At 43.3% G+C, this 27,556-nt stretch overlaps 1 protein-coding gene across 6 annotated transcripts; it reads left to right on the top strand.

Annotated features, from left to right (window-relative positions):
* Positions 1 to 588: 588 nt before the first annotated feature.
* On the top strand, positions 589 to 27,220 carry PARP6 (poly(ADP-ribose) polymerase family member 6). 6 transcript variants are annotated; one of them, XM_080808743.1, is made up of 23 exons: positions 589 to 927; positions 3,252 to 3,449; positions 4,085 to 4,162; positions 4,907 to 5,001; positions 5,430 to 5,490; positions 5,733 to 5,823; positions 6,278 to 6,344; positions 9,310 to 9,459; positions 10,632 to 10,782; positions 11,364 to 11,417; positions 13,130 to 13,225; positions 13,819 to 13,911; positions 14,766 to 14,891; positions 16,177 to 16,242; positions 17,147 to 17,214; positions 18,291 to 18,339; positions 18,587 to 18,699; positions 19,455 to 19,527; positions 20,236 to 20,305; positions 25,742 to 25,821; positions 26,206 to 26,269; positions 26,415 to 26,499; positions 26,840 to 27,215. In XM_080808743.1, exons 2-23 carry the CDS (start codon positions 3,447 to 3,449, stop codon positions 26,940 to 26,942), a joined length of 1,836 nt encoding a protein of 611 aa, XP_080664869.1. In that variant the 5' UTR covers positions 589 to 927; positions 3,252 to 3,446; the 3' UTR covers positions 26,943 to 27,215. The 6 variants fall into 6 exon arrangements, 4 of the variants coding, with proteins under 4 accessions (XP_080664869.1, XP_080664870.1, XP_080664867.1 ...); XM_080808744.1 differs by having other exon boundaries at positions 18,590 to 18,699; XM_080808741.1 differs by having other exon boundaries at positions 608 to 927; positions 10,632 to 10,842.
* The last annotated feature ends 336 nt before the right edge of the window (positions 27,221 to 27,556 follow it).

The following is a 27,556-nucleotide window of genomic DNA, read 5'->3' on the forward strand; positions in this document are numbered from 1 at the left end:
TAGACGGAAAGTTGTCACACTGAGATGTGCCTGTGGACCTAGGAAAGGACCTTTGTGATCCAGACTTCAGACTTATTTACATTTGGCCTATTCCCATGCTAATCCCGAAAGCCTTCTGTGTTAGCTGCCGTCGCCCAGACTTAACACTGAGCTGAGCAACACCCTTGTTTGGGTACTCTTCACACATTGTATATTTGGCCCAGCTTCTCTTGAAAGGTTGCCTCCTTCACCTCATTTAGATAGATCAGATAGGTCTTTCTTGCTTAATTAGACAACTCCTTTAATTAATAATAATCACATTACAAGAAAATTGGATGTAATTAGGACCTGTCAAACGTGCTTAAGTCCCAATTCCACTATACTGATGCTAAGCAACTTGCTTGGCCTTCCTACACCTGAGTATTCTATGTATAACATGAAAGCATTGAGATACTCCTCTTTCAGATGTCTGTGATTCTGTGAATTTCATGACCCACCACTTCCCTTTTCCCACTCTTTAAACCCATCCTCTACCTCCAGAGGAATGGGCTTTGAGAGTAGAAGATGGGAGTCTCTTTCACTGAAACAGCCTGGTTTGGAAAAGATGGTAGCCTCTGAATTGTTTCTTCCCTGGACAAGAAAAATTCCCTCTGAACTGCCTTTTTCTCCTTGTGATAACAGCAGAAACCAAGCAGCAACAGCCCTTGGAGTGAGGCTAAGTTTTTCTTGACTTCTACGGTGACAAAGACCTTGAGAAAGTTGGTACTTCTGGCCTACGCTGCCAACGTCCTACCACCCAGCCCAAGACAGCCCAAGCTGGACATTAGTGCCTCCCTCTTTGTTCTTCTGTGATCATCCAGATCAGCACCTGACTGTTTATTTTCAAATCTCACAAACCCGGCTCAGCCCTCAGATCTTCATAATTTTGGTTCTCAGCTGCTCTTGAAGGTGAATGGAGTCTTGCTTTTTAAAATCATTTTTGTATGATTTTGTCTATGTGCAGACACATTGAAGTTCTTGTATGTATCTCCCTTTTGGTTTAGGTATCTAGCAGATGGTTCATTTATTCATTTATTCATTCAGTAAGTATGAGTTGAGGGACTGACAACATAGTGAAGAGTCAAAGCCTCTGCCACCACAGAGCTTATATTCTGCTGGGAGATAAAACATTTTGTATGTCAGAGCATGGTGCTGTGGGAAACTATATATCAGGTTGGGGGATGGAAAGTGCTAGTGAATGTGTTGTGTGTGTGTTGAGGTTTTGCTGTTTTATAGAGGATAGTCAAAGATGACCTTTGAGTAGAAATCGGAAAGTGAGGAACAAGCCATATAGATACCTGAAAGGCATCCCAAGAAGAGGCAACAGCGGGGACAAAGGCTTTGTGGTGGGAATATACTTGATATGTTTGGAGAATAGCAAGTAGGCACTTGGGGAGTTTCAGGGATGATTTTCCTGTTCACATTTAGAGTTGACTTTTTAGGGCCCCTGAAAAAGTACAAGAGTAGTCTATGATTTTTTTTTTTTTTTTGAACTTGCTAGGGAATTTTCCAGCCGTACACAAGCGTAAAAGAAACTCTCATGAACCCATCTCTCAGACTGATCTTTAATATTTGCCATATTTATTTCATTGCCCCCCCCCACACCCCACCCCCCTTTTGGGCTGGAGTAGTATTTACAAGTAAAATGCAGATGTCAGGCCATTTCATCTCTAAGAACTTCAATTGCAGTTTCCCTTTGCATATTGTTTTTGATGAGTCAGGCACTGCTATCAGCTCAAGGACAACTATGGAGTTTGGCCTGGCATTGTGCCATATGGCCCCATCCTGGGTCAGTTACCAGGCTTGAGTTGGTAACTGGGGAACAGACCACAGGAGCACAAAAGGATTTAGAACAATGGTTCTCAGATTTTATCATGCATCAACATTAATGTGGAGGTTTGTTAAAACACAGATTACTGGACCCCATCTTGAAGTTTCTAATTCAGTAGGTCTTAGTGGGGGTCTGATGATTTAAATTTTAAATTTAAAATTTAAATTTTGATTTAAATTTTAAATAAGTTCCCAGGTGATGCTGATGTTACAGATCCATAGACCCCACTTGGATTTATAAATGTAAGGTTCAGTAGGACCATATTAGAGACTAAGAACACCTCTGTTTAAGGTTGGAATTGGTGGGCAGAGCCAGGAAGGCCTAGATAGTGGTTCTTTTTTTTCTTTTTTTTAAGATTATTTATTTATTTATTTGAGAGAGAGAGAGCACAAGTAGGCAGAGAGGCAGGTAGAGAGAGAGGGGGAAGCAGGCTCCCTGCCCAGCAGAGAGCCCGATCCTAGGATCACGACCTGAGCCAAAGGCAGAGACTTAACCCCGTGAGCCACCCAGGCACCCCTAGATAGTGGTTTTTCTTCTTCTTCTTCTTTTTTTTTTAAGATTTTATTTATTTATTTGACAGAGGGAGAGAGAGATCACAAGTAGGCAGAGACAGGCAGTGGTGGGGGGCAGACGCCCTGCTGAGCAGAGAGCCCGATGTGGGGCTTGATCCCAGAACCCTGAGATCATGACCTGAGCTGAAGGCAGAGGCTTAACCCACTGAGCCACCCAGGCGCCCCCTAGATAGTGGTTTTTAATTTTGTGAAGTGGGTAAAGGTTAGTGTTCCTGACCTTATTGGCATCATTATTGTATTTTCATTTGGGGAGTAGGTTCTAGAATTAGGCCAGGCTACTCTTTTGCTCATGACAACTAGGACCATGTCTACTGGGGGATGTTCAGTGTTGTTGAGGACTTAAGTTAGCTATGATTGTCATATAAAGGCTTCTCGTGATATTGATATTTAATAAGACATGATGATTCAATTTGAGTAAATAACTAGGAGCAAAGATTCCCAAAAGAATCTGATTCTGATGACGGTTGGTACTATGCATAATGTTCCTAAATGAATTGACTAGACAGAGTAACATATCATCTGGTCATGCCACCATCACTTTTGGCTTTAGGGGTTGATTCAGCATTATGATCTAGAGCAGGGACTTGCTCTAATCCCAACTCTTGAGCTCAAATGGAACAGTAGTGTCTTATGTTTGTATAGTGCTTTCACGGTTCATTTATCTTTAAAGAACTATGTGTACAAGTGTGTGTACATGCATGCAAGTATGTCTCTATGTGCAAGTGTCTGTAATATGTCTAATAAAAGTGTATCCATAAACATGTGTGCCTGCGTAAATACCATCTAGCTGTTAAGTGGTGATGAAACCAATTGTTGTCTACTTTCCGCAGGACAGTGACTTGTTACCACCACCACAGCAGAGCCTGACATCCCCAGCAGATCTCCAGTCAGCCCCTGACATCACCCCCTCCCTTGTCTCCCTCTGTGGCCTCCTAAATGCCCATCCCGTTGGCCTGGGTTCAGCTGGTGGTATGGAGGGGTGCTGCCTAGCACTGACCTGGGAGTGTGTGTGACCCACTGACCCAATGGTGAGAACTGACTGCCCACCTCTCCAACTGATCATCCAGGGTATAGATGGGACAAAGTGCAAACCTCACCTTTTCCTGGTATTTTCCCTTCCACCCTTTTGAAGCATAGAGTGGTTATCTGAAGTTAAAGGGAGAAGGAGCGTGGAGACCATATTACTTGGGGTGTGTACAGTAGATTTTCTTGGGAAGGAAGGAGAGAGTTAAATAAGGGATAGAAAGGGAATGATAGGAGAGCTTAACTATGTGTGGTAGCTGTTTTGCAGTAATGATCCTAGATGAGGCCAGCTTACACTAGGATCTAGATACGCCTAGGAATCGACATTGATGTTGAAGTCTGCATCCCTCCTCCACTGGCTACCAGAGCCTCAATCATCATACTTACACTCAAGAAGAAGGCCAAAATTCCCTCTTTTCTTCCATCCCTCACAAATCAGAGGTAGGCCATGGATATAACCAGATCCAGGAAGAGACAGGTGTTCCTAAAGGGTGAGGTGAAGGGAGTAAAGGAAATAGGGCCTCAGTTATTCTGTCCCAAGGGACCTCCCATTCCTTGTGGGAATCTGTTTCCTATTACCACTCTGCTCCATGGGATGATAGGGATCCAACAAGGTTGTATCCTTATTTTTCATCACTAGGACATCAAAGGCCAGTTCTGGAATGATGATGATTCGGAGGGAGATAATGAATCAGAGGAATTTCTCTATGGAGTTCAGGTGAGATTATAGCCCCTAAAACCCATGCTGGATAGTCTAAATGTGTGCTGCTGTGAAGACAGCAAGTAGTGAGAGATTATTCTGCAGCAGAGGTAAGAGGAGGATGCAGTACAATGTTGGTGTAGTCTGAGCATTGTCTTGTCAGAGCTGATCTCATATCCTTGCTCTTGCCTGGGACTCCTGCCTTTCCAAGAGTAAACTACATCTTTTGTATGTGGAAGCTACCCGTTTGTTTTTGGTTGGAAATAATTAGTTTTTGACTCTTCCTTCACTAGCTAGTGGGTGTCATTTCATTCATTAGGGTCAAATTTTTAAAAGATTATCCTGCCAGTGATTGCTTCATACTATCTCTACCCAGGGCACAGTCCTGAGGAGGAATGTTGGACTCTTCACACAGCACCATCTGAGTTAAATTCTGTGCTCTTCAGCCTGTCTTGAGTTCTCATACAAGGGATAGCTAAGTATCCCTGGTCAGGGTCAGAGGAAAAGGTACAGACTTAAGACTTGAGCAAGGTCTGCATTTGGTCCACTGAAAGTTCATAGAGTGGAGATGGTGGGAGACTTGTGTACCAGTGGTGGGTGGCTAGGGCCACCGTCAAGAGCCCCTTCACAGAAGCAACCTTTTGCTTACATGTACTGTTGCCATTTGATTGCTTGTTCCTGGTGTTTGTTCATGTTCTTTTTATTTTGCATCTCTCTTTCCCTTCCCCTCAAACCTCCCCACTGTCTTTGCTGCTGATTCAGGGGAGCTGTGCAGCCGACCTGTATCGACACCCCCAGCTTGATGCAGACATTGAAGCCGTGAAGGAGATCTACAGTGAGAACTCTGTATCCATCAGGTGGGACTCCACTTCAGGAGCAAGCCACTTCTTTCTGAGCTGTAGAAGGCTAGAGGTTTTTTCTTTTTATGGTGTGAAGGGGGGTCTGTGGACATGGATAAATTATGAGCTTAGTGATAAATAGTGGGAGTTGCTCAGAATACTTAAGCTTAGCTGACAGCAGTGATGAAGGAAGTATAGCCATTTTTCTTAGAAGTTTCCTCTCATCCTGGACTCCCTCTAAGCTGATAGTTTGACCTTTGAGGTCAGAAGGGCTTCTGGCCTAGAGGAAGCCCTGATCATATAAGTGGCTTGAGGCTGTAGCTAAGTCTGGATACGGAGCTACCTTCCACTCTTCCCTCTCCCCTGGCCCCAGGCTGAGTTCTCCATCCACCTCAGTCTCTGTTCCCTTCTTTCCCCCTTAATGAATCTCCCCTGTATCTCTGTAGAGAATATGGAACTATCGATGACGTGGACATTGACCTCCACATCAACATCAGCTTCCTCGATGTAAGTGGTGCTAGTACCTGCCAACAACATGTCTAGCTGGACTTGTGGATTTTGTCATGTAGGCCAGGAGTCTTGTTCCTGAGTGCTGCATTTGGAGCACATATTCTTCATCCCTGTCTTTCCTAGACCATCAGCAGACAGTGGTGTGTACTGTCATGTGCATGTGTGTGTCATATAGGGAAAACTTCCAAGTCCATTCCTCTCGGTTGCTGAACTGGAACCTGTTTCACCTACTCTTTTAGGAGGAAGTCTCTACAGCCTGGAAGGTCCTCCGAACAGAACCTATTGTGTTGCGGCTGCGGTTTTCTCTCTCCCAGTACCTCGATGGACCAGGTAAAGGCAGTGAGTTTGGCCAAGTAGGTGCTTCGAGTGTGGTCTAATCCAAAGTCCTAAGTTAACTGAGTCACAGAAAATCTAGGAATAAGGTCCTTGGGTATAATTTGCAGGCCATTGGTAGGGGCTTTTCAGTTTTCTGTCACTGGTGTCTTCATTTCCTGTCACCTGATAGCCATCCCCTAAAGGCCTTCTTGGTTAAAGAAATTGTTTTCTCTGGTCCTCAGGTATTATTTATTCTTTCCGTTTCCTTCAACTTCCTCGTAGAAGTGAAGTGATTTGGAATTGGTCAGAAAGCTCCCAGAATCTGCCCTCTGCCTCAGATGCTTGCCTTCTCCATCACTATTGGTTAGAGTACTCTTAGAATCTGAGGACGCTCGTCCACTGAACTGGGGCTTTGGACTCCCAGCAAAATGGAGACATACATACTAGGAGCTTTTTCTTCTCTTTGCAGAACCATCAATTGAGGTTTTCCAGCCATCGAATAAAGAAGGATTTGGGCTGGGTCTTCAGTTGAAAAAGTAAGAACTTCGATCTTTCTGGTTATGAACATATGAGGGAAAGAGATGGATATATGGATGAACAGGCAGACCTTTGGATGGAATGCTTCCTCCCAAAAATATCTTTCTGAGATGTGCCCGAAAAAGACTAAATAAATTTGGGAGGCTAAATTTATGGTTAGGTGGAAGACCCTCTGGTTCTGGAGTGTCTGGCCTTGAGACTTCCTGGAGGTGAGGTGGGGCCCCTCAGTACTTACCATTTTAGGATAGGTACAACCCTAGAAATAGGGCCATGCTCTTCGTGTTTTCTCTTGTGGTTTTCTCAGAGTGGGGCTCTGGGAGCTCAGACAGTTTTAGTTTGTGGAATGTGTTGAGTGTCTTGCTAATATTTGGTGTATAAGTAAAATTAAGTGAATTAAAGATTCTGTCCTCTGTGAATAGAGTCTAGTGGATACATGTTCTAATATAAGTGAACATGTAGGATTTAGAAAGAATATAGAGGAAGGGGTGACTCAGTCTGGTGGTGGGTGTAGGGTGTTGAGTGAATGAATGAAAGGGAGATGATTCATGTTTTCAAGGATGGATAAGAGTTTCCCATGCAGACAGACTCTGAGAGTGAATAACATTTTCAAGGACACAGTCAGGTGAAGCAGCCTGTGTGTAGGAAGCTCCAGTAGTTAAATATTGCTAGTAAAATACAGTGGGAGAGTGGTGGGAACTGAAGCCAGAGAAGTAGGAAGGGGTCCAAATCAGAGAGGATCTTGGGCTTTTATCTAGTAGGCAGCAGGAGCATTGGAAGGATTTTAAGCAATGAAAGAACATGGCCAGACTTCATTTTAGAGAAATGATTCCTGTAGCACTGTGTAAAATAGGTAGGAGGGGGTGAGACAAGAGACCAGAACTAGTTTATTAGGAGGCCTTTGAAGAAGTCCAGACATGAGATGATGAGGGGCCTGAGCCAAGTGAGAGAATAATGAGAGAGTAATGAGAATAGAGATGAAAGGTGGACTAGAGAGATTTGTGGAGTTTAAAATCAATAAGACTTGAAGACTGATTTGGCTATGTTGTATGTGGTCATAAGAACCACAGGATAGTGGAACATTACTCTTAGGTTTCCAGCCTAGATGTCTGGGTAAATTGTAATACCACCCAATTAAATAGGGATGTAAGAAGAGGAACAGTTTTATGGGATGATTATAGATAATTAGTTCCATTTTAAAGATTTTATTTATTTATTTATTTATTTGACAGAGAGACACACACACAGCAAGAGAGGGAACACAAGCAGGGGGAGTGGGAGAGGGAGAACCAGGCTTCCTGCAGAGCAGGGAGCCTGATATGGGGCTCGATCCCAGGACCCTGGGCTCATGACCTGAGCCAAAGGCAGATGCTTAACGACTGAGCCACCCAGGCGCCCCAATTAGTTCCATTTTAAACATGTTGTTTAAAGATAACCTTGGGTGGGGGGCTTCCTGTGTGACTCAATCAGTTAAGTCCAATTCTTGGTCTTGGCACAAGTCTTGATCTCAGGGTCATGAGTTTAAGCCCCACATTGGGCTCCATGCTGGGGATGGAACCTACTTGAAAAAAAAAGAAAAATAAAGGTAACCTTGGGATATTCAAGTGGTCGTCCTTAGTACATAGATATGTCACAGAAGTTAAGGTTGAAAATAAATTCAGTGAATGGGTGGAGATTACAACTGGTGTAGAGTATGAGATTGCTAAAAGACAACACGATAAAATGAAAAGAATATAGGATCAAGGGCAAAACATCCTTTGACATCCAGACAAAGTACCCAAGAAAATGAGTGGGCAGAGAAAGAACATTGAAGATAGGTCAGAGAAGCTGGAGAAGAATAGGAAGCGAATGGTGTCACAGAAGGCAAGGCTGAGAGTTTCTACAAGGAGGGCAAGATGCCATAAAGGATAAAGGATAAATAAGAGGAGAACTTAAGAGTTTTTGTTGGATTTAACATCAAGGTAAGAGCAATTGTAGTGGAGTGGCAAAGATAGAAACTGGACTGCAGTTGAGTTGAGAAGTGAGTGGTTAGCAACAAAGTAGAAACAGTAAGTGTGGACTGAGATACTTGGATGTGGATAGAAGGGGCAGGGGGAGATCTAACTAGACTGAGGGGCAAAAACTTGAAACTTTGTGTAGACTTTGGGAAAGGAACTGACAGGAAAGGGGGATGATTGATGGATCAAGATCCCTTAAGAGGCAAGAAGGAGCTGAGATCTAGTGAACAAATTGAAGAATTAAGAGAAGGGTCACCTTGTCTCCAGAGAATGGAGGAATCAAGGTAGAATGGAAATGGAAATAGATTTTTATAGTAGGGTTGGAAAATTAAGGGAGGTGGTAACTGATGGCTTCAGTTTTTCTCCGTTAAGAAGTAAGAGGTTATCAGCTGTAAGTGAAGTTAAAAGCTTAGAGAAGGCGGTAAGGATTTACGATAATAGCTTAAAGTAATGCCAGAGAGGACTGATCAAAGACAAGTAAAAGAACTGACAGAACTAGCCGAGGGTCCAGCTCAAGTTGGAAGCCGTAAGTTTGGGTATATAATTTTTTGCCTAACAATGTCAATACCCCTCATGTCCCTACTCCTTTTATTTGCTGGTACTCAGGTCATCCCACTACTTCTGTTCCACTGTCAGTATAGTCATTCTTGGCAATAAATTCCCAGGTTCATGGCCATTGAAGGCTCGCCTTTGAGATCTTCCATTAAAGGCAAATCATCTCAGAATTGTTCTGGTCCATGAGACCAGGTAATGGGAGTGGATATTTATCCTCTAAGGTAAAGAGATACTTTAGGACAGCACATTTCCATGTGCTAAGGTTATTATTGGGGGTCTTCAGACACATTTCCTCAGCACAACTAGCTTTACAGCTCCTGGGTCTGAATTTTAGATTAATTGCTTTTCATAGTTCTATTCCTTGACCTACACCCCTGCCTGAGTTTTTGTAAGCCTATTCTCTTTGATTCCTTAGGATCCTGGGTATGTTCACTTCCCAACAATGGAAACATCTCAGCAATGATTTCTTGAAGACCCAGCAGGAAAAGAGGCACAGTTGGTTCAAGGCAAGTGGTACCATCAAGAAGTTCCGAGCTGGCCTCAGCATCTTCTCGCCCATCCCCAAGTAAGTGCTCCTCCAGGAGCAGATCATCTCTGATGCCTGTGGTCTTGTCTGAGCTACCACCCCACTTTCTTGATTACCTAAACTTACCTATTTTGCTCTCTCCCGAGGTCCTCTAAATTCTGCACCTTTAACAACACCACCCACACAGTCCTGTCCCCTATGTGTCTTTATTCTTGTATTTCTATCACCAGTATTCATACCTTGTCCTTTTTTTTTAATTCTTTTTTTTTTAAAGATTTCATTTATTTATTTGATAGACAGAGATCACAAGTAGGCAGAGAGGCAGGCAGAGAGAGAGGAAGAAGCAGGCTCCCCACCAAGCAGAGAGCCCGATGTGGGGCTTGATCCCAGGACCCTGGGATCATGACCCGAGCTGAAGGCAGAGGCTTTAACCCACTGGGCCACTGAGGCACCCCCATACCTTGTCCTTTATGTCAAACATAATACCTAGCTGATGCTATGTATTTGAAGAATTGTATGCTAATTTTTTCTGTCTTTTCTTTCTTTGAACCTCATTCATTACTCTTTCTCCTAAGAAGGTAGAGTCTGAGAATAGGCATCAATTCTTTTTTCTCATGAGAGGGTGCACTGATTTATTATCTAGGTTTTAGAAATACTGTCTCGTTCTCTGTCCCCAGGCCTACATTTGGTCCCCCTGGGGTCTCTGACTTTCCCAAAGGGTAATAGAAACCCATATTTGTAGCTTCCCAGGCACTATTATTGACAGATAGACATTAGGCTCTTTGGGCTGCAACTACTTCTTGCTTAGTACGGTATTTAGCACTTAATCATATGTATATAAACACCACACACACACACACACACACATACACATACACATACACACACACTATGGAAGAGTGAAACAGGCATCCTGTCCAAGGGATCATTCCATACCTGGCCCAGATGCCATAGAGATTGACTGAGACTTTGCCTCTGCCTGTTCTCCATGTTCCAATCTGAAGAACACAAATAATGACATAAAAATCAGTTCAGATTTGTGACCTACTTGTTTTAAGTGTGTTTAAGATCCAATGGAACTTTCCTCAGTTAGGAGTTCTTCTTTGGCTTAAGTCACTTCACCCATCCTGACCTAGTACTTTCTTACCTCCAGTGTTCTAGGGCTCATTCTGAATCCCCAGTTTCATCACTTCTCTTTGCTCTCTCTCCAGGTCTCCCAGTTTCCCTATCATACAGGACTCCATGCTGAAAGGCAAACTGGGTGTACCAGAGCTTCGAGTTGGGCGCCTCATGAACCGTTCCATCTCCTGCACCATGAAGAACCCCAAAGTGGAGGTGTTTGGCTACCCTCCCAGCCCCCAGGCAGGTCTCCTGTGCCCCCAGCACGTGGGCCTCCCTCCCCCAGCACGGACCTCTCCTTTGGTACATGGGCTGGGGAGGGTTTGACTTGGGTGCCAGAAGGGTGGGAATGGAAATGTGAGAGTATAACGTCTCAAAATGAAGTGGGAATATGGTTTTTCAGGGATCCTAAGTCAAACTTGAACATATACGTTGAATGGGTAGAATAGAGTACATTTTTTAATAGCTAAAGACATCTCTAAACTGTCTGGCCAGCTTCTCTGATAGTAGGCCATGAAGCAGGGAGTCTGAGCTTGGGCATCCCAAGATGTCATGTATGATTTTAATTGCCTGTGGTTAGGACTTGGTCATCAACTGCTGTATTAACCTATCCACCTACCTTGAAGAAGGTTAAAGACAGGTGAGCCCTTTACAGGAGGCTTTGGCAAAAATGTCTAAAGGTCTTTTCTCCAGCTTTGGGATTATTTAGGCTCATTGGAGCTAGGGTGTAGCTACTTCAGGAGAATCTTAGGTGATGAGTCGAGGTCTCGCTCGGCACCAGCTTCATGGAAGGCTCATGATGTCTGTCTTTCTACTCTCGTTAGGTCAGTGGTCACTGCAAGAACATCCCCACTCTGGAATATGGATTCCTTGTCCAGGTAATTGAGTACAAAGCTTCATTCCTAAGCCTTTCCCTTGTTGTATGACCCATCTGATCCTCTAAGCTCCTCATTCAGTTAATATTTCCTGAGTTGCTCTGCTCCCAGAACTATGCTCAGCATTGTGTGGATAGGAGAAAAGAAGGCATACTTCCCATCCTCAAGAGGCTGATGGCATTATTGGGAAGATGCTAACAGATCATGTCTGATCAAGTGCCAAATGATGCACTGCAAATTTTAAGTGCATAGGTGTCAAGATATGAGAGGGATTGACACTGGTTTCCTTATGATCCCCAAATCCTCACTCAAGTGGTCTTCAGTTTTACCTATACCTCTTTCATTGCTCAGCTACTGCTGGGTCATTTCTTTTTCATATCTCTTTATTCCCTGGACATGCTTTCTTTCACTTTTGCAACTCTGTACCTTTGTTCATATCATTCCCTCCACTGGCCTTCCTCCGTAAATCTGCCTGTTGCAGTCAAGGCTCATTGCTACCTGCGCCATAAAATTATTTTCCGTTACTCCAACCGTATTAGGTGGGAGTGATCTCTCCTCTCATTGACCTCTTAAGATGCTTTTTGTTTTGTATCGAACCTGTGTGTCACATACCCTATCCTGTTTTGAGTTGTAATTAACTTGTATACATGCCACATCTCCCTTGTTGGTGTTGAGGGTCTGAGAAGAATAATCTTTTATGTTATTGCATAGTCAAGGAGAGCATTCACCAAACTGGGTACATAGTGGGTACATAGTAGGCATTCAGAACATCTCAGTGAATAAAAGCCCTTGCATGTCCCTTTACCAGCCCAAAAGTATGTGAAATGGGAACAACTTGATTCACACAAAACCTGGTACCTGGTAGAGTCGTGTTGAGACAGAGTGTGGTTTTATTTTGTTGTTGTTGTTTTTAGGTTTTGTTTATGTTTTTAGGTAAGCTCTACAGCCATTGTGGGGTTGAGCTCATGGTCTCAAGAACAAAAGTTGTATGGTCCACTGACTGAGCCAGCCTGGTGCCCCTAGACAGAGTGTTTTAAAAAATTCTCTAGTAATGAGCACTGGGTGTTACATGCAACTGATGAATCACTAAATTCTACCCCTGAAACTAGTAAAACATTGTATGTTAATTTAAAAAAAAATTTTTTTTAGGGTATTGCGAAATGGCTCTGGATTTGTGCTCTCTTCCCAACGGAATTGTGCCTATGTTTTTGACCAGTGAACAGGCTGATTGTTCTGGGTAGTTGAAATGGCTTCTAAGGCCCCCTACCATGTAATTGTGGACTGAATACTCCCTTATCTCTGAGGGACAATATAGAATTACTACAACTAAGGTTAATAGTTTGGTTAGTACTTGTTAATGTTTATAAAATACTTTAATAAAATTATTTCATTAATATCCATTCTTCTTTGGGGAGAATAATACCCAGTTTATAAATGATGAAACTAAGGCTCAGGTTAACTGATTTGCCCAGAGTTGTATCTGTTATTAAGTGGTAGAGGGGGGTAGGATTTTAACTCAGATCTTCTGCCATGGCTGGTTGTAGTTGTAGCTCTAGAGTTGGGCCATCAATTTAAATAAGCGCAGGGCGCAAAAATAGATTCCGACTTGGGCACAGGGCTGGGAGTAGGGAGAGTAGCTGGAAAGAAGCTCAAATGATTTCCCTTATCTATACCTATACTTCCAAGAGACTTGATACAATCTCTTCTCTCCCCAGATCATGAAGTATGCAGAACAGAGGATTCCAACGTTGAATGAGTACTGTGTGGTGTGTGATGAGCAGCATGTCTTCCAGAATGGATCCATGCTCAAGGTATATACCTTAATCTGTGACCCTCTTCCTTGGACCCTTAGCTCCTCATCTCTCTTTTCTTCCTTTCTTCCCGGGTCTGTGATAAAGGTCGAATTCTGTCCATTCTCCCTGAAACTCTAGAAATAATTATTTTTCTCAGAAAACAAATTCAGCAATCCTGTTTGGAAAGTGAGGATACATGAATGTTTTTGAAGGTAAACCCTCACCCAACATTTAAAAATAGGGATCAAGTATTGATAAAGATGATTGCATATGACACTATTCTCAAGGACTCCCAAGTCTAGGTGGGTGAACAGACTCTACACTGTAACTATGGGGAGGAGACGTGAGCAGTGTTGTGGAAACTCAAAAGAGAGAGCATGTAACTACCTAGGGAAGTCATGGAAGGCTTCATAGAAGAGCAGCATTAACTCTCAAACTTATACGTAAAGCATTTTAATTAAGACTAGTTTATAGTTTTTCTCATGACGTAGAGGGCCCCAAATTCCTACCTCATTCTAGAGTTGTCTGAGGTCAGATTCGTCCTTCTCTCTATAACACCTTCTTACTGCACACCCTGCTGTCATTATTGTCTGTTTAATATGTCCATCTAGCCAGCTGTCTGTACTCGTGAGCTGTGTGTTTTCTCCTTCTACACGCTGGGAGTCATGTCTGGAGCTGCAGAGGAGGTCGCCACTGGAGCAGAGGTATGAGAGAGGGAAAAGCTTCTGGGGAACTGGCATCAAGAAAGACCAGGCAACCTAGCAATTTCACTCCTCGCAATTTACCTCTGGAAATGCTTCCATGTGTAAGGATGCTCACAATACTCTTGTTTGTAATAGTGAAAAAAAAAAACCCACATGGATACAGTTCCATCTGTGGTGTTCTGTTAAAGAAACCATGGTATGTCCTTACAGTGGAAATACTTCACGGCTGTTACTTAATGGGTAGAACATGATATATAAAAAAGAAAATGCAACAGTAAGTGTAGTGTAGTTCTTTCTTTTTCAGTTTCCTATTTAATAAACTATTTCCATAGGAAGGATAATCTGAAAGGATAGCCATCAGACTTCACAGTAGTACCTGTGATGCATGAGATTTGTTTGGGGGCAGAGGGTGATTTTTACCTTTTCTTTAGTCACTTTTTAATTCACCGTTATTTGAATTTTTTTAATTGTTTATTTTTTAAAGATTTTATTTATTTATTTGTCAGAGAGAAAGATAGCAAGAGAGGGAACACAAGCAGGGGGAGTGGGAGAGGGAGAAGCAGGCTTCCTGTGGAGCAGGGAGCCTGACATGAGTCGATTTGAGTTCCCTGGGATATGACCTGCGTCGAAGGCAGGCGCTTAATGACTGAGCCACCCAGGTGCCCCTGTTACTTGAATTTTTATAAATAGCCTGTATTTTCTAATGAAGAAATCATAAGCATGTTTGCTTTTAAAAGGAACAGCAGGGAGAAGTGCTGAGAGCCTCCAAAAGGTGGACCTATACTGGATATTGTGTGACTCCCAGCTCTGGGAGGTCCTTTAGCTTTTGCCCTCTTTCTCTCTTTTCCCCTAAGGTGGTGGATCTGCTGGTGGCCATGTGTAGGGCAGCTTTGGAATCCCCTAGAAAGAGCATCATCTTTGAGCCTTATCCCTCTGTGGTGGACCCCACTGATCCCAAGACTCTGGCCTTTAACCCCAAGGTATTGTTGCTTGGGAAGAAAGTCAGGGCTAAGGAATAGAAATGAGAAGGGATGGTGGGAGTCTGTGGGCTCTCATTCTAGTTTATATAACAGCTTGGAATGTGGGACAGAAGAAGGGGAACACTTGGTTCTTGGGAACTCTTAAACTCCAAGCTTTAGCTGTTTTAGTGGATAAATAACTGAGCTTGTTAGAAGGAGTAGAGAAGAATTAACATTATTGGGTTTTACTAGTGAAGAATATTGACTTTGGAGCCGGACAGACCTGGATTCCATTTGAGGTTCTACTGTTCCCTAGCTGAATGGTGTAAGAAGTTACTTAACCTTTCTGAACCTCGATTTTCTTATCTGTAAAAGGAGGATAATATCTACCTTGCAGCTTGTTATAAAAATGGGAGAGAATATATGTAAAGTACTGTATTAGGGTTCTCCAGAGAAACAGAACTAATAGGAGATATATATAGAAAGAGATTTATTGGAAGGAAGTGGCTCATGTGGTCATGAAGGTTGAGAAGTCCCAGGATCTGCAGTTGGCACGCTGAAGACCCAGGAGAACCCATGGTGTAAATTCCAGTCCAAAAGCTGGCAGTCTTGAGATCCAGAAAGAGCAGGTTTTTTGATTCCAGTCCAAAGGTAGGAAGAGACCAGTGAGTGTCCTAGCTTCAGCAGCCAGGCAGGGAGAGTTCCCTCTTCCTTGGCCTTTTTGGTCTCCTCAGACCTTCAACTGATTGTGTGAGGCCCACCCAAATGAGGGCAGGCAATCTGCTTTATTCAGTCTGCTGATTCAGTGGTTAATCTCATCTAGAGACACCCTCACTGACACACCAGGAATAATGTGTGACAAAATGTTCAGGCACTCCATGACCCAGTCAGATCAACTCGATTAACCATTGACAAAGTTAACCATCACAAGTACCCAGCAGAGTGCCTCACTATTACACTTCTTGCTATATACCAGGCACTATATAGATTCTTTACATATGTTATTTAGTCCTTAGAATGTCTTCGTGAGTGTAGTGGGAATTTTTATTTTCATTTACATACAGGGATACTGAGATTCTAAGCGGTTAAGTAACTTCCCCTCTTCCCCTATTACTTCCAGCTGGTAAAAGAGAATTAGCATGTGATTCCAGAACTGTCTGACATTAAATCTGTGTTCTTTCCATGATACATACTCTTTCCCTGAGGCCTAGACTTTTTATGTACATCTGGCCCTCCCTTTTCATCACATCTTACGCTCCTCCACTTTTCTTCATCTGGGTCTTCTCTTCCCATTGATTCCCCACAGAAGAAGAATTATGAACGACTTCAGAAAGCTCTGGATAGTGTGATGTCCATCCGGGAGATGACCCAGGTATTCTGCCCTCTGCCTGTCCTCCTTCAGTGCCCTGTTGTGCTTGGAATCCATGGGAGTGGAGTGAAGATTTAGAAATGCTACTCAGATTCCTCACTGTATTTACTTTAGTCTTCCCTCTTTAGCCTTCCCAATCCTTGTTCTCTGTTACTCCTCTTTCTCACTCCTGATGTCTCTCTCAACCTTTACCTTTGTTGCCAATTCCTTCACAAGTTGTTCGTATTTAATGTTTTCCCCATAATTCTTAGGGAATTAGAGAAGTGAGGGAAAGACTTTTGTCCAGGGTTGGGAGGGTGAGGAGGGGGCTTGGACCTAAGGAACTAGCCCCAGGGGCCTACATTTTCTGTCCTTCCTAGGGGTGGGGCACAACATGGAGCAGTGACCATCCTTTGACTCAAGGCTGCCCCTCACCAGACTTCCCCACCCCTCGTCTGCAATCTCTGCATGAATAGACATTCATTTGTACTCACATTTACAGGTGGGCCTCTTCTCAGCAAATCCTATATATCACAGTTCAGATTAACACATTAGATATACCTAGGAGGGATGATTTGTCAGAAGGACTCTGCTTTATGTAAAGTTTTACCACAGCATTCCTTAGCCTGATCTTTGTGGGACATTGATTTTATTTATTTTTTATTTAAAGTCAACTTTTTAGGGTTGTAGGAATTGCATAAAATGAGGGAGACCCACCTGCATGTTGTTTTGTAAGCATTTTCAGTCATTTTCATATTTATTTCTGAGTCTTCCCAATCTAACTGGGCTCCTTGAGGGTGGGAACCCCATTTCCTCTTGCCTTTGTGTGGCCTTCAGTGCCTACCTTGCCCCGGGCCCTGATAGTCAGTCATAAGTGGGAGGGCTCCCACCTCTCCTGGGAGACAATTTTATGGCCTTTGTCTTACAGGGCTCATACCTAGAAATTAAGAAGCAGATGGACAAGCTGGATCCCTTGGCCCATCCTCTCTTGCAGTGGTAAGTAGTATGGGTAGAAGGCTTCATCCTTCAGGGAATGGAAGGGAAGTATGGGGGTGTTTAAGCATCCTCTGTATGTAAGCATTAGTACTGTTTCAGCTAAGTTTCTGTGCATCCAGAGAGGTCTTTCTCCCTCTTCTACTCCCTTTCCCTCTCTCAAGGCCTTCCTTGTTGATGGACACTGTCCACAGCCTTGAGCCAATATTATTATTCTCTTCTAACAAAGATTCTGAACATTCTCTACTGCCTCCACCTTCTGCCCTCCTTCCCTGATCTTGATTTTTTATTGTTTTGCTGACATAGCTTTCCCATCTTTTGCTAGTCAGCTATTGACATCCTAGTCAGCTATGCAACATGCTCTTTCATAGCACGAGAAGTGACCAGGCATTAGGATGGCATCACAAGTAAATGGGTGAAGCCCAAAGAACCAAACTGTATCCACTACATGAGATAACATTGCCTTGCTGAGCCCTCACTGTTTTATGCCTTTGCTCTCTCTTGCACTCTGAATTCAGCCTATACACAGCCCAGTCTGTCCTTGAATCCTCAGGAAGATTGTTGTAGTGTCTTCTGTTTATTTCTCCAGCCCGAACAGTAACTTTCTTTCCACTCCTACCCATCCTCCAGAGCCCTGAAGGCTTTCTCTGAGCTCAGATAGGATGGCTCTTGAGCCCCAGTTCTGCGTCTCTAAATCCCAAGTACTAGTTGTCACCCTGCTAATACAGATCCCTGCCTTCTGATTTTTTTTTTGTAGCTGATCTTATGTACTCTTCCTTTCATGTTATCCTTTTCTCCTCCTAGATGTAGCACTCTCCCTTTCATCCCTCTCTTTCTTTCCTCCATTGTTTACCCAGTAACTAGCTGATCTCTGGTCAGTAGCTTCCCTTTTACATTTTTCTACACTAGCATTACCACCCACAGGAATACCCAGATAGTGATCTCAACTTTTCACACAATGCAGATAGCCCTGGAATCCTTGCTTGTTCTCCCAGGGGTTCAGCAAGGCTGCTGCTTTGTTCTGGGTGATCTGGCCACACACTCATTCTTTCCATCCCTTTTTTTCTGTTTTATGCTAGGATCATCTCTAGCAACAGGTCACACATTGTCAAACTACCTCTCAGCAGGGTAAGTGACTATTCTTCTAAACTCTTTAAATATCTGGTGAGGAGCAGGGAGGGGCTCCAAACCAGCTAACCATATTAGTCCTAGACTTGCCTCATTGGCTCTGTCCATCAATAGCAGCCTTTTAGACCTAAGCATATTCTATTTATTTGGGGTCAGTGCCAGCCTTATTTGCCCCCTATCCCCAACCTTTCCCTCCCTGATCTCCATATCTGCTCTGTTTTCCTGACTCAACCCCCACCCTGGGCAGCAGCTGAAGTTCATGCACACCTCACACCAGTTCCTCCTGCTGAGCAGCCCTCCTGCCAAGGAGGCTCGGTTCCGGACCGCCAAGAAGCTCTATGGCAGCACCTTTGCCTTCCAGTGAGGAGGGTGGGGACTGGGGATGGGGGGTGGGGAGGACAACAAATTGTTTAGGGGGATGGGAGGGCAACTTCATTGGAGGTATATGAATGTGTGTTACCTATATCCATCAACTGATCAGTCAAGTATTTATTATTATTGTGGTAGGTGCTGTAGAAGGTAAAAAGATACATACGATTTGGTCTTTACTCTCAAGCTACTTATGTTGTAGTTGAGAAATGACATTTACATATAAAAAGATGTTGAGGGAACAGATTGGAGGAGATAGATCTGAAAGCTATTTTGAAGGAAATTAGTGATTTATGCCTAACTGTGGGAGGGGAAAGAGAGAAAGAGAGAGAGAGAGATTAAGAAGGGATGATGGTACCCTTTTCTTAAAATAGATGTCAGGTCAGGACTGGCAGCCATATTTGGGATCAGTGATAAATTTTTGTTGAGTGTGAGATGAATCTGCTTAACTTGAAATATCAGGAGAATAGGCAAATGAAAATACTGAACCAGCATTTGGGGGTTTAGGATGGGACTAGCTGAAGCACAGAAAAAAGGATGGGACTGGAAATTAAGACGGAGGGTTAGCCACACACATATCTTGCATGCCTGTGACTGTATCCATGTGCATGTCCATCACTAGGTGTATCTGTGCCTATCAGCATGTCCTGTGTGGGTGAGGATGGGTGGGAGTGGCATGGCAGTCTTGGAAGTGCTTCTGGGAACCTCATACCGTGAGGAAACACGCATTTTACCCTGCCTTACAGTGGGTCCCACATTGAGAACTGGCATTCGATCCTGCGCAATGGGCTGGTCAATGCATCCTACACCAAACTGCAGGTGAGGCTGTGCCCCTTTCCCTTTCTTTCCACCCCCCTCCATGCCCCACTTGGTTTTGGGGAAAGCTGCTCTAGAATACTTAGCTGTTTTTGCCTCAGCATCCTCAAATCTAACCTGTTGTGGGGCTTCCATAGGAGAGAGGTTGGAATTGTCTGTATAGAAGGAATGTGGCTGTTGTATAACTGACTCCAGACTGTGTTTTTTGGTGGTTTCGGGAATGGGATTGTAGCAATAGGCAGGAATATGAATTGCTGACCGCAGCCACTGTGATGAATTAACCTGTTAGACAAAGCTTTTTAATTTATGTGACTGTTTGTTCAGAGAATTGTTATAAAAGACTTATTTCTTTGCCCTGTGAGCCTCCAAGGAATGCGTATTGTCCCTCCTCTTGGCTACCTGTTCGGTAGTTCCTTTTTTGGAATCTGCATATGTACCAAGGTGTGGGGATGGAAACATGGATTCTGAGGGACTGACTCAGTGGCTCTGCCACTCCTCACTTTCCAAGACATCAATATCTAGTAGGGCAAAAGGGTTAACCTGCATCCATTTTTCAGCCAATCAGCTTTTCAGGAGTAGGTTCCTAGCATTATCTGAATGAGTGAGAAAGTAATTGGAGGGACAGAGGGCTGGATAAGCCTTGTGGCTGCCTAATATACAGCCATGGGAGGGCCCAGGCTCATATTGCTCATCCTGGTGTTTCCCTGCAAGCTGCATGGAGCAGCCTATGGCAAAGGCATCTACCTGAGCCCCATCTCCAGTATTTCCTTTGGATACTCAGGTAAGAAATACTCTCTGGCCACCTTGACTCTATTTACATTGCATTCATTTTGTAAATACATAATCTATGCTGTCTCCTCCTCGTTCATCATGGATACGTGGTCTCTGTCAGCTCTCTTCCCAGTCACAGATACATAGTCTGTCTCTCCGCCTCCTCTTATTAGAAATTCAGATTCTCTACAATGTGAGGCCAGTTGTTTCTTTCTCTTAGGTAGTCCTCTTCTCCATCGGGATGGGTTTATTCATTGTAGAGGCTTGGCTCTGAGATTAAGTTAGGGAATAACTGGGAGAGTGAAACGAGGCTTTTCGTAGACCACGTTTTTGGTGTTAGTAGCCTGTCATTGTTATGAATGGTGTGCCTGTGAGTTTATATATGAATACGCTTGAAGGCTTGAGTATCTTCAATTGGCTTACATGTCTGGAGACATTGTTCTCCCTTTCAACTACTTTTTAAAATTTAAACTGTCTGTAATTGCATAATATTGTAATAGTTACATTGAATGGAAGAGAAGGCCTTTTATTCCAAAGATAAGGTGTGAATAAAGCCCATACTCTAGTCAGGAGATAAGTCCAGCTTTGTTCTGTTCAGAAAATGAATCTGACTTGAAGCTGTCTCAGTGTTCCAGGTTCATGTCTTAGTTCCTTTTCAGTCTTGTTTTGTTCTTGTTCTATAGTCTCTGTGTAAAGGATAACCAACATATATTACACACGTGCCATATAAAGGGGACAGTATTTGATTCTTTACAGGTCATTATTTCGTATTCTCCAGTAATTATAACTGTTACAAAGATAAGAAAACTTAGATCCAGAATTGTATAACTTAAAAGAGTCTCTAAATTTTAAACTACCCTAACAACAACAACAACAAAAAACCCCCCAAAACTCACGAGCCCAGATAGTTTTATAAGTGAGTCTTAAACCAAACTTTAATCAAACCAAACCAATTATTACAGTCTTATACAAAATTACCCAGAGAATGGAAAAAGATAGAATTATAAATCATAAAGGATCGGTACATTTGACTTTATTAAAACTAAAAACTTGTGTTCATCAGAATATACTTATTATGAAAGTGATAAGCTATAAACCAGAAGACATTTAGCAACACATTTAACTACAAAAGATTAGTAATAAAAATGTATTTTAAGAATCGGGGCATCTAGGGACACCTGGGTGGCTCAGTTGGTTAAGCCGATGCTTTCGGCTTAGGTCATGATCCCGGGGTGCTGGGATCGAGTCCCGCATCGGGCTCTTTGCTCGGCAGGGAGCCTGCTTCTCTCTCCGCCTCTGCCTGCCACTCTGCCTGCTTGTGTGCTCTCTCTCTCTGACAAATAAATAAATAAAATCTTTAAAAAAAAAAAAAATCAGGGCATCTGGATGGCTCAGTCAGTTAAGCATCTGTCTTCACTCAGATCATGATCCCAGGGTCCTGAGATCGAGCCCCCTGTCGGCTTCCTGCTGAATGTGGAGTCTGCTTCTCTCTCTGCCCTTCCCCCTGCTTGTGTTCTCTCTCAAATAAATAAAATCTTTAAAAAATAATAATAAAATGCTCAAAAATCAATAAGAAAAAGACAACGTAATAGAAAAATAGGCAAATGACAGGAACAGGCATTTCACTGAAGAAATGACCAAAAAATATGAAAAGCTGCTCAACTTATTAATCAAGGAAGTAAAATTAAGACCAAAAAGACTTAACATGTAGTACCTATATGGATTGGCAAAAATCAAGAAATATGGTAATACCTCTAGTGGTTCTAGATGTTGTAGATCAGCAGGATCTCTTTTAATTTTAATGGGAATATAAATTGGTACAATCACTTTGGAAAACAATTTGGTGTTAAATTTCCTAGAGCTGAAAAATTTTATCCTAGCCACTCAGCATTTTCATTCCTGCATACATACACCCAAAGGTGTATGTGAATGTTCAAAGCAGTACCATTTGCAATAGCAGATCTTGGAAACAACCCAAATGCTCTTTATCAGATTATCAGGAGGATGGATAAATACACTTTACTATATTCTCAGGATGGATTATTATTTAGCAATGAAAATGGATAAACAGTGGCTCTCAGCTGTGGAAAAATCTTAGTCATTAGTTGATTTTAAAGCAGGCAAGCCCAGGGGCATCTGGATGGCTCAGTCGGTTGAGCGTCCAACTCTTGGTTTCAGCTCAGGGTTGTGAGATCGAGCCCTGTGTAGGGCTCTGCACTCACCGTGGAGTCTGCTTGTCCCTCTCCCTCTATTCCTCCCTCCATCCCCACGTGCATGCTTTTTCTCAGATAAATAAATAAAATCTTAAAAAAAAAAAGCAAGCCCAGAAGACTACTGTGTGATGTCTTTTTTATATTGTTCAAAAGCAAACAAACATTTAGGTGCGTGTGTGTGTATATATATGATAAAACTAAAGAAACTTCAGGATAGTGATTACCTCCCAAGGAGAGGCAGATAGTTAGATGTAAGTCACTAGTACTGTTTTGGTTCTTGGATTTAGTTTGTAGGTTGGGTCTATAGGTATAATAGATAATGAATAAATAAGTGATAGTGTGTCATGAACCAAACCTGATGGATGAATCCACACAGCATAAGTGTCCTATAAATATTTATTGAATGCATGAATGAATCTTACTCTGTGTACCTGGGGTGCAAAGTAGAGGTTGTGTTGGGATAGTCTTTTTGGCTTCTTTGTGCAGGTTTCTCCATTTCTATCTTTGTCAAAGCCTGAGCTTCCCTCATTAAGCTCTTGTTTTCTAAGTTAGTGAGATTCTCCTAATCTTGATGCCCATAGAATTCTTGCTTCCTGTCTGTTCTCTTCCTCTTTCCCCTCTCACTGGCTTTGTTTACTACTAAGTGCCTGAATTGCTTTAGTTACCATATGGAGCCAGGAATCTCTGTTGACTCCTTAACTTTCTTCATTACTCTCCTCATTACAGAAAAACATCATATGACACCATCCTTTTCCCTCTTGCAGAGTTCCATTGATTATGGATACAAAATGGCATAGGATTTTACTCTTAGAGTTACACCTAGTCCTTTATTACTTTACAGTTAGGAAAGCTCATACAGAGAAGTTAAATGACTTCTTGGGGTCACATAACTGAGTAGCAGAGCTAGGATTGGAATCTAGGCCTCTTAATTTCTAGGCCAGTTTTCTTATCACTTTATTGGATTGACCAGGTCGGCTTTACTTGAATGACTGAGTCTTTGAAGCCCTGCAGATACGTGAGGGTCTCTATCATGTGAGATGTGTACAAATGTCCAGTTTATTGTAGTTACTCTAACATTTAGCCAACTCTGTCTTCTTATATGTTTCCATCTACCCTATTCAGTTTTGGTTTTCTCTGTTTTTCTCCAGGGTATCCTTAGTTTTGTGGCATTTGGTGCTCTCTGGGAGCCAGTATAAATAGAGAACATCCGTTTGGCTAGTGGACCCTCCATTCCAGTGACTTGGCCATTGTGTGCAGGTTATAATGAGGGCCAGCGGGAAAGGAGATGGTAAACATCGTTTAGTTCTATTTAGAGACGTCTGACATGTGTATCCTCTGGACACTAAGCATTTGGGGATTATTCTAGCCACCATGTTCTCAGGTTCTGGTCTTGGTAAACTGACTGAAGATTATTGGGTCAATATGGACAGGACAGTGTACAACAGGATTGGGATGGGACAGGATTTGTATTGTATCATAAGGGCCATCTCTAAGACCAGTTGTAGAAATCAGATTGTTCTTTCTTATCTGGGGTAGAACTTGAGTGGGAATTTCACTCAGAATCTTGCATTGAGGGGTGCCTGGGTGGCTCAGTGGGTTAAGCCTCTGCCTTCGGTGCAGGTCATGATCTCAGGGTCCTGGGATTGAACTCTGTGTCAGCCTCTCTGCTCAGCAGGGAGCCTGCTTCCCCCTCTCTCTCTGCCTGCCTCTCTGCCTACTTGTGATCTTTCTCTGTCAAATAAATAATTAAAATCTTAAAAAAAAAAAAAGAATCTTGCATTGCAATACCCAAGACAAGAAGGTCATGATGTTTGGATTCAGAGCTAAACCTAATTAAGGCTAATGGAGAAAGTAGAAATAGAGGGGTGGTAAGTGACCCATAGGAGGAAGAAATGAACAGTTTTAAGTCTTGCCCTAGGTCTTGTTCAAGTCATAAATCTGTCATGGGACTTTAGTGTAAGTGCATGATGAATTGACAGCCTGCACAGTGAAGAATGGCAGTCCAGTCAGCCCCACTCCTGCACCACGGCTGTTACAAAACCAAGAATTGAAGCAGAGTGGGATTAGTAATAGAAAGTTCCCAGGATGGAGTTGTGAGATAGGGGCCCGGCTTATGGCCTGTTATGAAAGCATCATTTGCCGTGTTCATCCATCTCTCTCTCTGACAGAAGGGGACACACACACACACACACACACACACACGACTGTGATAAGGCTGGGCCTGTGAGAAAGCTTAGTACAAAGACTGAAGTCCTAGTCACAGGCCAAAAACAGTTGGGAGTAGGGGCACACAAGCACTGTTTTGTATCTAAATAAGAAAAATCTAGAATGAGCCTATAAATATTATAAATAGGGCTATTCACTGGGAGATAAGGATGGTGGGGAATTTATGGATTTACGTAGGGGGGAAATTGGAGGGAATTGACACCACTTCCTCAAGTCTAGGAAGACTTGAGGAAGGAAGCAGGATTCTTAAGGTTATTGCCATGTGGTTACTTGTGGAAAATTATTCATCACTTACTAGCTGTGCTTTCTGCCTTTTCTCTTAAGTGACTCTGGTAATAGTTTTCTGTGTAACTCTGAGACTAGAGCAGATCTGCTTGCTCTGCTTGCTTCCTCCTCACTCATTTTGCTCAACCTGGCATTGATCCAAGGTGTTGATACCACTTTCCTGGGTCCCTTATTCCTGGCTCATTTTGTACGTTCCTACTCTGTCTTAGAGCCTTTTAGTGATTTTCTGATGTTCTCGGGATAAACTCCAGTTGCCTTAACATGGTCTGTAAGGCCTACCTGATCTGATCCTAGCTTAAAGCTTTCACATCATCTGTTGTCACTCCCCTCCCATTGACTGTGCTCCATACAAACTAAGACACATTGCTCTCTTCCTCCAGGCCTTCCATGACCTGTTACCTCTGCCAGAACACTTTCTTCCTCTCCATTTGACTAATTCTTCCTAGCTGTCGCTGGAAAGCCACCTTCAAACCTCTAAAACAGGCTAGTTCCCCTCCTCTAGCTCACTCATTGTTCTAGATTCTCCCCATCACACCTCTTACCATACTGTGTTGTAATTACTTGTTCTTTGCCTCTAGTCTCCATCAGACTAAATTGTGTCAGGGCAGATACCTTGTTTGTTTTATTCACTACATGTGTAGCTCAGTGCCTGGCACATAGTGGGCACTTTAGTAAATATTTGAGGAATGGGTGAGTGAACTGGATTTGTTGTTCTATGACAGGAATGGGAAAAGGACAGCACAGGATGCCCTCCAAGGATGAGCTGGTCCAGAGATATAACAGGATGAATACCATCCCCCAGGTATAATTGGTTGGCACTGCTCTAGTGAGGCAGAACCCTTCCCCTGGGATAAGTTGAGGCTACAGAGATCGATGGGGAAACAGATGGTGGTGGAGGTGGGTAGTTTGCAGATCATTTGAAGGAATCAGGTATGTTCTAAGATGAACACACTTCTAGAGTTAGATGTGGCCTCAGTCATAAGTATGAAAGCAGAGAGTAACATGAAAATGTAAAGATGGAAGCTATGGACTCATCCAGACTGATTATGGGAAAGCAGATTTGGGGGAGGTGATGGCTGGGGAGCCCCAGATATCCCTGACCCACACCCCTAGCCATCAGCAGCTAACTGTCCTCTCTAGGGAAAGCTGTAACAGTCCACCTGGCTCTGCTCTCCTTCTCTTCCAGACCCGATCCATTCAGTCGAGGTTCCTGCAGAGTCGGAATCTAAACTGTATAGCACTTTGTGAAGGTAGGTAGCTCACCCAGTCCCTGTTTTTCTGTGTCCCCAACCCTATGATCCAGCCAAGGGTGTTGACACATCATGTCTTTCCTCCCCTCCCTGGACTGTGTGACTTAAGCATTATATTTATAACTTCTGGCCCCCTTCTTCCCAGTGATTACATCTAAGGACCTCCAGAAGCATGGGAACATCTGGGTGTGCCCTGTGTCTGACCATGTCTGCACACGGTTCTTCTTTGTGTAAGTCTAGGAGGGTACCTTGGGGCTTACTTTGAGGAATGGGGGGGGGGTGTGATGGTGTGACTACCGGGAAAGTCTGTTTCTGTCATCGAAGACTTGTCCCTGGCTATCTGAGTGGAGCTGGCACTAGAACTTTCTCTGTGGAAGATGGGGATGGGTATAGGTCAAGGTCTGTTTAAAGGAAACCAGATACACTGAATCTTTTCCACCCAGAAGAGTAGCAAGAAAGGGTTTTGACTTCTGGGATGGGATGACCACACCTCCAGATATAGTTCCACTTGTTGACATTATTCTGGTATTGTTCTCCCTCTGATGCTCACACTTGCCCTATCTTTGGCAGATATGAGGATGGTCAGGTGGGCGATGCCAACATTAATACTCAGGACCCCAAGATACAGAAGGAAATCATGCGTGTGATCGGAACTCAGGTTTACACAAACTGAGGGGGCCCCAGCCCTCGTACCACCCCTGTTCCCCCAGGATCCATCTGCCCTCATACAAGGGCTCAGGAGCAGCATGCAAGGCTGCCCTGAGGAATCAAGGGGCCATTACCAAGGGGCAGGAAAAGGATAGAAGAGGCGGCCTTCATGGTGGAGACTGACCCAGGAACCACTCCACATTTGGATGGCCCAGACTGACTCCCTACTCCTGATTTTCCCAGTTGACTTCACCCTGTTTGTAAATAAAACAATAAAATGGAAGGTGCTGTGGACTGGATATGATCACTGTGGTCTGACTAGCCTTGGCCCAGCACCTGCCCCAAACCCCCAAATGGGGTGTTGGGTGGGGAGAGTGAAATATCCTCAGGGTTGGAACTAATGTTGGGTGGAGTCAAAGCTGAGTCCATCTAGTGTAGCATCCTACAGATCTGGCAACATTTTTTTCAGTCGGCTGGATAAAGAAGGGAAACTTTCCAGTTGTGCAGATGACACAAACTCAGAAGGATAGAGAATACCATTGATGACTGTTCCTCAAGATTTAAAAGGACCATTGAGGCAAAAGCAACTCAGATTTCCTGCCTTTAGGACCTCTCTGCTTTCTGCATTAAACCTGACCA

This window comes from Martes martes (genome assembly GCF_963455335.1).
Source record: "Martes martes genome assembly, chromosome: 7".
Lineage (NCBI taxonomy): Eukaryota > Metazoa > Chordata > Mammalia > Carnivora > Mustelidae > Martes > Martes martes.

What these genes read in the sequence shown, in the direction of transcription:
- PARP6 (XM_080808741.1), top strand. An exon ending in CAGCACGGACCTCTCCTTTG is followed by an intron (nt 10,843 to 11,363) that starts GTACATGGGCTG and finishes TACTCTCGTTAG; the next exon opens with GTCAGTGGTCACTGCAAGAA. An exon ending in GCCCATCCTCTCTTGCAGTG is followed by an intron (nt 17,215 to 18,290) that starts GTAAGTAGTATG and finishes GTTTTATGCTAG; the next exon opens with GATCATCTCTAGCAACAGGT.